The 8,730-nt window shown below is 38.0% G+C and overlaps 1 protein-coding gene and 1 pseudogene across 4 annotated transcripts; one reads left to right on the top strand and one right to left on the bottom strand.

The window, feature by feature from the left end:
* Positions 1 to 201: 201 nt before the first annotated feature.
* On the top strand, positions 202 to 2,967 carry LOC108987121 (transmembrane emp24 domain-containing protein p24beta2-like). 4 transcript variants are annotated; one of them, XM_018959982.2, is made up of 5 exons: positions 202 to 360; positions 1,088 to 1,294; positions 1,599 to 1,782; positions 1,878 to 1,985; positions 2,619 to 2,967. In XM_018959982.2, exons 1-5 carry the CDS (start codon positions 355 to 357, stop codon positions 2,750 to 2,752), a joined length of 639 nt encoding a protein of 212 aa, XP_018815527.1. In that variant the 5' UTR covers positions 202 to 354; the 3' UTR covers positions 2,753 to 2,967. The 4 variants fall into 4 exon arrangements, with proteins under 4 accessions (XP_018815527.1, XP_018815528.1, XP_018815526.1 ...); XM_018959983.2 differs by having other exon boundaries at positions 244 to 511; XM_018959981.2 differs by lacking the exon at positions 202 to 360 and adding an exon at positions 572 to 630.
* A 533-nt stretch (positions 2,968 to 3,500) lies between these two features.
* LOC108987120 lies at positions 3,501 to 6,663 on the bottom strand (annotated as a pseudogene).
* Between the last annotated feature and the right edge of the window lie 2,067 nt (positions 6,664 to 8,730).

The following is an 8,730-nucleotide window of genomic DNA, read 5'->3' as shown; positions in this document are numbered from 1 at the left end:
ATATGTTATTAATTTGATACAAACCTATTTGAACTTATGAACCAAATATATGTAAAAGGAAAAAATCATGTTGCAAATCTGACTAATATTTTTATTTGAAGGTTTTTAAAGTTTTTACTATATTATTCATATGACATAATTTAATTTAAAAGATAAATTTTAAAATTTAAATTTAGGTGAATGTGAATGGCATGTGACGTTAAAAACTTTCAAATAGCATTGTTCGATCAGTAATCTTCAAACAAGGCTGTCCTGCTGGACGCAGTGGACACGCGAGACGCAGAGGATCAGAGCCCTTCCAACGACACTACGTCAACCAAAAGAACTCAAAACTGCTAGCTTTCGATATCTTCCATGTATGTAAGTACGTACGAAATCAGAACCTGAGCACAAGCAACTTTTTCCGTCTTTGATAAGTTATCCCAAACTCACAAAGTGCTTCTCAGATCGTTCGAGTTTAATACTTTTCTTTTGTTTCTTTGGGTCTCAATCAAATAATTCAAATTCCGAGGTAAAAACTTCTCCTATAAATTTTATTTTGTGGATCAATTTTGACCAAATCTTATGTTTTGTTGTATTATCTTATTTGGTTGTTGAGAAAGTAAGGGAATGAAAAGTGAGAAAATCACGGTAATTTTTTTACTGTTTTATGGGTGTTTTAATCTTCCAATCATTTTTTTTTTTCCTTCTGGAGGGGGGGGGGGTTGAAGTTTGAAGGGCTTGTCGTGATTTTTCTTCGTCTTCTCAGGAACCAAACGGCGAGTAAAATGAGATCGTGTTATTTCTCTTTAGATCTTATGATGAAATTTTTATCTATATCTGTGATTCTGTGACTAGATTTATATTGGTTAAACGTGAATTTCTTTCCTGGGGAGTTTTTTCTTCTCTCTGTTCTCTGTTTGTTTGGTTTGAAAATGGACTTCTGGAAAATAATGAAAACAAGAATAAAAATAAGTTTAGTTGCGCAGATAGATGATTTATTGCAAATTGTGGAGAAAATGTTTACACTTTACTGATGTCTATTTTTATGCATCTATTTTTATGCATTCGTTCTTATGACTGAGAAAGGCAACTTTGTAATCTGCAGATGACAATTAATTTACCAAAATTTGCTATTGTCCTGCTGGCACTTTTGTCAAGCCTGCAAGTGGTGTTTGGAATTAGGTTTGTCATTGACAGGGAAGAGTGCTTCTCTCACAATATCCAATATGAAGGGGATACGGTTCATCTTTCTTTTGTTGTAATTAAGGTCGACGGTGCTTGGCATTATTCTCAAGATGGTGTAGACCTCATGGTAAGCTCCATGTTTGGCTTTGTTGCTTTTTTAGAGTTTTTCAATTTTTTTGCCATGCCATAATGTTACCTCTTTTACACATATTTGCTTTAAAGAATCGTCATAAATGCACATGAACCAACTCCTGGGACATGAAACCATTCATCTCATGGCATTGTTGTAGATTTTTAGTCATAACAGTGTGATGTTTTTCAAAATAGGTGTTAACTCGACTATGATTCTAAGCCTATGAGTCCACTTTTTTCAAGCCCTGTTTGTTGGTGTGGAAACCTCCATTGATCCTATTACATGTTGAAGTTTTCAGGTTAAAGGACCTTCTGGTGGTCAGATTCATGATTTTCGTGACAAGATAAGTGAGAAGTTCGAGTTTGTGGCTACCAAAGGACTCCACCATTTTTGCTTTACTAACAAATCTCCATATCATGAAACAATAGACTTTGATGTTCATGTTAGCCATTATACATACCATGATCAGCATGCAAAAGATGGTGAACCATTCTTCGGTTTTCATAATCAATTTTTTGGTATTTGTCATGCCGTTTGAATTATGAATTTTGACTTGCTGGCTTTGTAATATCTCCAGAGCATTTGAACCCTTTGTTAGAACATATATCAAAGTTGGAGGAAGCTCTTTACAACATTCAGTTCGAACAGCATTGGCTAGAGGCTCAAACAGAACGCCAGGCAATAGGTATCTATTGGAAGCATGAATACCTATATAGAAATGATGAATAGAAGGAAAACATGGTGCTAAAATGCTCTGATGCTTGCATCTTTTTTCTTTCCGTTGTTCTGTCCTTTGGATTCCAGTAGGTCTCCTTTTCCTTTTTCTCATGGATTAGAACCTATCAAGGCATATGAGCGAGATTCTGTTCTTCCAACCGATTACCCCTTTTAAAACTTTACCTTTTTGGGAAAAATTAATCCCCCTAACTTCCTTCTCCCTTCTCTGCAACAAATAGTTAAGTAGTTCTGTGAGTCGATTATCATATCTGCCATGCCTATCACTCCATATAACAAGGAATCTCTTATTTTGCCACTACCCTGGGGTTTACAAGCTTGATTCTTTAGTTACATTGTTTATTATTGTCAGTGCTACATAAAGAAACCGTTTGGCTTTAATGAAAAAAAATTTCTGACTTGAATAGATTAAAAGATTAATAGATTATGGTTAAAAGTTCATACACACTTATGTGCACATTAACAACATAGAAACCTCTCTCTCTCTCTCTCTCTCTCTCTCTCTCTCTCTCTCTCTCTCTCTCTTTCTCTTTCTCTCTCTCTCTCTCTCAACCTAACCTTGCCATATCAATTGGAAATGCAGTAAACGATGCAATGAGCCAGAGAGCAGTTCACAAGGCCTTTTTTGAATCAGCAGCACTAATTGGTGCGAGTGTTCTCCAAGTTTACCTTCTCCGCCGCCTATTTGAGCGAAAGCTTGGGATGTCTAGAGTTTAGATTTGGAAGTCACGTAGGATGTTTATTAGTTTGAAAATTTTGAAGCCAGATTCTTCCTTCACACTGTTGGTTTCCCTTTTGTTATTAATCCAGGAAAGAAAAAAAAGAAAAAAATTCAGCCCAACCAGGGTTGTTGATTGGATTATGCATTAATAATAATATGAGTATGGCCCCGCTGTTTCAGAGAATTGGTATGTATGAGTAAGCATTTACCATGCAAGGGAGTCCAAGGTGATATTGTTGTTCATCAAATTTTCTGCAATGTTCCCTTTTAATATTACGGAGAATCTTGAACGAAAAAGGGGCCATTTATCATTATGCTTGGGTAACAAACACTCAAATTTAAAAAATGAACTAGAGCTTCCATCAGAGTTCTGCGTCCATTAAAATACTCGAGACGATGATACAATTTGAGTTCAGGTTCTTCTCTCAACTTTTGGTCAGAGGTTTGAATGAAGGCATTCTCTAAAGTGGGAGTTTCTTGATTGCCATCACTTTACTTGGATTATGTTGTTGTGCATGTCTTAAGGTGTTCAACTCTCAATGCGTTTCATTGAAGTTGTGGTCATGCTAGCTGCAGCAATTTTGTTTTAGGCTATTGCTATATATCTTTCTGTCAATATGGGTCCATTATTGATTTCACTCTTTTATATTACACGTTTCATATCCTCACCTCGTCTATATAAATATATATATATATATATATATATATATATATATATATATATATATACTAGAAACGCAGAACTAGGCTACACCCCTTAGGAAGCTATACTTGAAATGAATCAGATGTACCATTTCAATAAACAATCTTTATGCTTCCATACTTCCTAATTCCTCATCATCAGAGAATATATAGCACCACCAAGCAGGTAGTCCTTCACTCGCCAGGGGTGGGGGCAGCGGGGGATTGAGATGACCGGGGATGGTAGATGGATCTTCATCCCATTTCTTGCATGTAGCATTATGCACCAAAATGTAAGAAACTTGATTAAGCCTCACAACAGCACCGACATGGCCATAGCTTGCAAATGCAGCTGTAGATTTATCTACATGATCAAAATTTTCCAATACAGTGCAATAATTCTTATGCTCACTCAACGACACCAATATTTGTTTCTGACCTGGAAATTGTACCCCACAACGATGCTTTAAATGGTGTACCACGTACAGTTATAAATCTGCATACAAACCTCAAACCTTCTTGTACCCGGCCTCAACGACTGTCATTGCTGCTACAACTCGTATCCTTGTCAGGGAACATTTTCTTCACTTTCCTTTTAAAAGTCAACTCAAAGGCACTACCCGACAGTGATAAAACCTGGTTCATCAGCATTGAAACCCCCAACTCCTTCACCCGTGCATACCTCGGTTTAATCCTTTCTTCCAAGCTATATCCAAAATATTGAGGGAATTTCACTAGCTCTGATGTGGAATAATCCATGGTAAAAAAGTACTCCCATTTTGGTATCAAATTCCCTGACAAGCTAAAAGTATACAACGCTCCAAATCTTGAGATCATGGTCCCAATTTCCTTGATACTGTATCCCCCTCTCCAAAAAAAATTCTGTTACTGGCTTCAAATGGGCCTCAATGCTAAGACCAAAAGTCTGTGGACAACAATAGAGAAGAAACCAACATCAACCCCCAAAGAATGGAAGTATTCGGCAGTTGGCCGTAACTTCTCCTCCACACTGTAACCAATAATGTGTGGGCAGCGTGTCAGAATCTTACCAATTCTCTCTGCTGAGAGGCCCATCTCGTAAAAATTTTTTACAGTGGTCTCCACCTTCTGCTTGCTATGAGTGAGAAGTGCTGGAAAGCGATATATCGCTTTTGCCCATTGTTTCTTGTCCACACCAAAATTTTCCAAGAACGTCATAGTGGGTATAAGGTTTTTGGAGAAACTGTTTCCACAAAACTGAGGCCTTTAGCTGAGGATGGTGAGAATATCTGATTTTGGTACCCCAAGCTCAAGAAGAAACTCAACCACTGGTTTGATTTTTCTCTCCAAGCTATAGTAGGCAAAAGCTGGGAATCTTCGTGTAATTCCCTTGATCTGCTCAAGATCCATACCAAGCTCTATGAGATAGAGAACATGAGGGCGAAGCTTCCCAGCTGGGTCTATCTCACTCACTCGAGAGATGGCCTTTAGCTTCTTAGAGTCGAGAGTCAGATTGGGCTGAGAAACTGGCACAACTGTTTTTTCTTTAACAGGTGGGTGAGGAAAGTTTTCCACTACATCTACCACGAAGTTTCCATGCTCTTCGAGAAGGGCTTTAAGGAATGGAATAAGAGCGTCCCTGATCTCAAGAGTTGTAAGCTCATGTCCTGTCATGCTAAAGGGAGATGTGATTAGCAAAGACTCAATTTAGAATTATAGATGTTAGCTGTGGGTCGAGAGAAGCAGCAATATGTTGAAATCGAACCTACTAGATATCGAGATTTATGAACAAAATGAAGCCTTGAGACGAGGTGGTCGATGAAAAGGTCTGACTTGTTGATGGTTCTTGCTGCAACTGCATTGCTCAATCCTTGTTTCTTTAAGAACAGGGTCAAAACAGCCTTGGCTTCTTTTTCTGCTGCTAACAAGGTTGGAGGCACCAGTTTCAAGCTGAACAATCCATCTACCCCAGAATCAGCTGCCATAATATCCAAAAAAGAAGCTTAACATCATAAGAGAGAGAATAATGATGACAGAACCAATTGCTATCGTATCCAAAAAGAAGGCTTTCTTGTGGAGGCTACAACAGCCCCACATAAGCTACATGAAAGAAAATGAACTTGCTTACCGAACTTTGCTTTGCAGGAGAAGAGTTTTGCAGGTAATGGAAGTCGAATCCTGAATAAGATCAAACAAAAATCAAATTTTCCACAGTTAGCAGGAAAATCGAATATAAAACAAAATAAATGGAAAGGGAGATAGCCAGGAAGGTGTGAGGGATCTGCAGCTTCAGTTACTTTAGCTACTACAATTAATTGTATCATCCAGTAACTCAAAACCATCTGTCACCCTGTTAAATTACCAAAATAATTCACAACAAACAAATTAAATCAGAATTATACCTACTTAATACCTCCCATCTGTCAAACCCTACTTGCATTCACCACAGAGTGCTTTGATATAACCACCCGAAAACAATCTCTCTCGATCCTATACATGTGTTAACAGAAGTTCGTGCAACACTTCATCTCTAGCAGTATAACATCTTTGGTTTTCCTCACACCACACCACCATTGCAGTATTTCATCACCGCTAATCAGCACCAAGTAACCGTTATTTCTCATCCTCAAATGCTTCAAAAGTCGCACCACCTTAGTATTACTATCAATATTACACAATCACTCACTCCCACCCCTCTAAGCAGCCTCATTTGCAGTTAAAAAAATCTTTTTAAGAAAAAGAAAATTGAGAGATTGAACGAAGGCCGAACAAATTTCGTGCTTATTCAGTACAATATTCGGGATTTTCTTCCCCTCCACTATATTATTGGCACAACCTAATAAAGCCCCTGAATCATTTAGCTTCGAAAAATGAACGGTATCCATAATTTAAAAAATACACAAGCATATGTTGAAGAAAAAAAGAACTATAAAATACAATTTCCCTCAATCTCACAAAAGCAAAGACCATTAATGCCCCAACGGATATTCAAGAATGAATTTTTAGTTATTTTCTTATAAGCCATCAAAGCTACACTAATTAAGCAACAAAATGGAGATGATTAACAAAAATATTAGAGAGAGAGAGAGAGATTAATAGGAACAAAACATAGAAAGGACCATGGAAGGAGTAGTACCTTGAGGTAGTGAAAAGCCCTTTAGATAGACAATAGAGGTGCTCGACAGAGCGGATTGCACAGAATGCTCTCATCTCTTTTAGCGAATAAAGCAAATAATAGAGGAAAAACCTGCTTATATGGTCAAAAAAACTTCAGGGTTCGGTGGCGGAACGAGGGCTAAGCAGTAAGCACGGGGAAAGAACAAAACAAGCACTGGTGCTATTGAGAATAAAGGATACAACTGAGCATATAATGCTCACGGTTCCACCTGATAAAGATGCAGCAATTACATGAGGCCATTCTGTTATACTTTCTGTTATACGCTGTCCATTATTCCTTATTTGTTTGTTATTATTATTTCATTCCATTTTTGTAATCTATAAATAGCAGTACACTGCTAGTACAGATAATGAGAATTATTCCAACACAATTCAATTATCCCTTCTTTGTTTTCTGTTGCCTTCCTCTTCTTCGTACTCTGCTCCTATATTCTGCGTTCTCTGCATTGCTGTTAACATGGTATCATGAGCCATGACAGAAACACCTCCACCAAACGATAAAAATATGTTCTCCAATCCTGAGAACAACCCACACCACCCAGCTAGTCCTTATTATATCCAACCCAGTGAAGGAGCTTCTTCTCCACTGGTTCCTAATCTTCTAACCACTAAAAATTATGTAATCTGGACAAGGACCATGCGTCGAGCCTTGAATATAAAAAACAAATTAGGATTCATTGATGGCAAGATTCTCAAACCATCCAATGATTCCGATCCTCTTTATTGCTTGGGAATGTTGCAATGATATGGTGATAGCTTGGATTCAACATTCCGTTGGCTTTGAACATCGAGCAAGCATTGCTCATGCAAACACTGCCGCAGCTGTTTGGAATGATCTCCGCAAGCTTTTTTCAATTCAAAACACTCCACGAATTTTTCAGCTCACTAAATCAATCTCAGCACTTACTCAAGATGATGAATCGATTAGTCAATATTATAATAAACTCAAAGGTTTTTGGGATGAGTTAGAAATATATGAACCTATGCCTTCCTGTACGTGTGGAGCAGTGAAGACTCTGATGGATTACACTCACCGAAGCAAAGTTATGCAGTTCCTCAATGGACTGCATGAATCATTTGATGCCATTCGCACACAAATATTACTCCATGGTCCTCTCCCAGCAGTAAATCGAGTTTTATCTCTTATACAACAAGAGGAAAGGCGCCGACAACTTAATTCCCCTCCTTCACCGATTGCAATGGCAGCATGATGATCAACGCAACCATTCCTCATCGCGTAAAGATCGATTGTTTTGTACTCATTGCAACATCCAAGGACACTCATTGGAACGGTGCTTCAAAGCAAATCTTAATCTCCCTGTGTGTTCTCACTGTCACATACCAGGACATACCAGAGACAAGTGCTACAAGCTAAATGGATTTCCGCCAGGTCACAAAAATAATACCAAGTTTAAATCACATGTTAATCAATCTTCACTTGAACAGGAACAAATCGGCAATGGCTCACCTATTACTCAAGAGCAGTACACTCGCCTCCTTGCCTTCCTTCAATCTCCTCAACCCCTAGTTACTACATCTGCTGCAAATCATACTTGTTCAAATTCATCCACTTCTGGAATTTCTCCTGTTTCTGGTACTCTTTGTTACAATTCCACAAACACATCACACACCATCACAAAAACCACTCACTCGTGGATAATAGACACAGGAGCTACAGATCACATGATCTGTAGCCCCAGTCTTTTCACTCATAATATCACCCTCATCTCACACACAATCAAGTTATCAAACGGCACCACAACACCTGCCACACACGTTGGTGATATTTACCTTTCTGACCAACTCATTCTTAAACATGTGCTTTGTGTACCTGCCTTCTCCTTCAATTTACTCTCTGCCAAATCTTTATCCATTCATTCCAATTGTTTTCTCATTTTTTTCTTCTAACTCTTGCTACATTCAGGACCTTTCATCATGGAAGACGATTGGTATAGGACAGTGCATAATGGACTCTATCATCTCCAAAATACCAAACCAGATTCCACGGCTTTACAATCTTTTTTTTTTTTTCTACTTTCTATTCCAGCTATGTTAACACTACACATGTTTCAAAATTTAATGAATTCACACTATGGCATTACAGACTTGGACATAGTTCCATGACACAGCATGTATT

This window comes from Juglans regia, chromosome 16 (assembly GCF_001411555.2).
Source record: "Juglans regia cultivar Chandler chromosome 16, Walnut 2.0, whole genome shotgun sequence".
In the NCBI taxonomy this organism is placed as follows: Eukaryota; Viridiplantae; Streptophyta; class Magnoliopsida; order Fagales; family Juglandaceae; genus Juglans; species Juglans regia.
This window is presented reverse-complemented; position numbering and strand designations above follow the sequence as displayed.

Bases quoted from the DNA above. Each gene is read 5' to 3' on its own strand.
- LOC108987121 (XM_018959981.2), top strand. From the start codon at position 610: ATGAAAAGTGAGAAAATCACG. The intron at 631-1,087 runs GTAATTTTTTTA...TGTAATCTGCAG, and splicing joins TGAAAAGTGAGAAAATCACG to ATGACAATTAATTTACCAAA. The intron at 1,295-1,598 runs GTAAGCTCCATG...TGAAGTTTTCAG, and splicing joins AAGATGGTGTAGACCTCATG to GTTAAAGGACCTTCTGGTGG.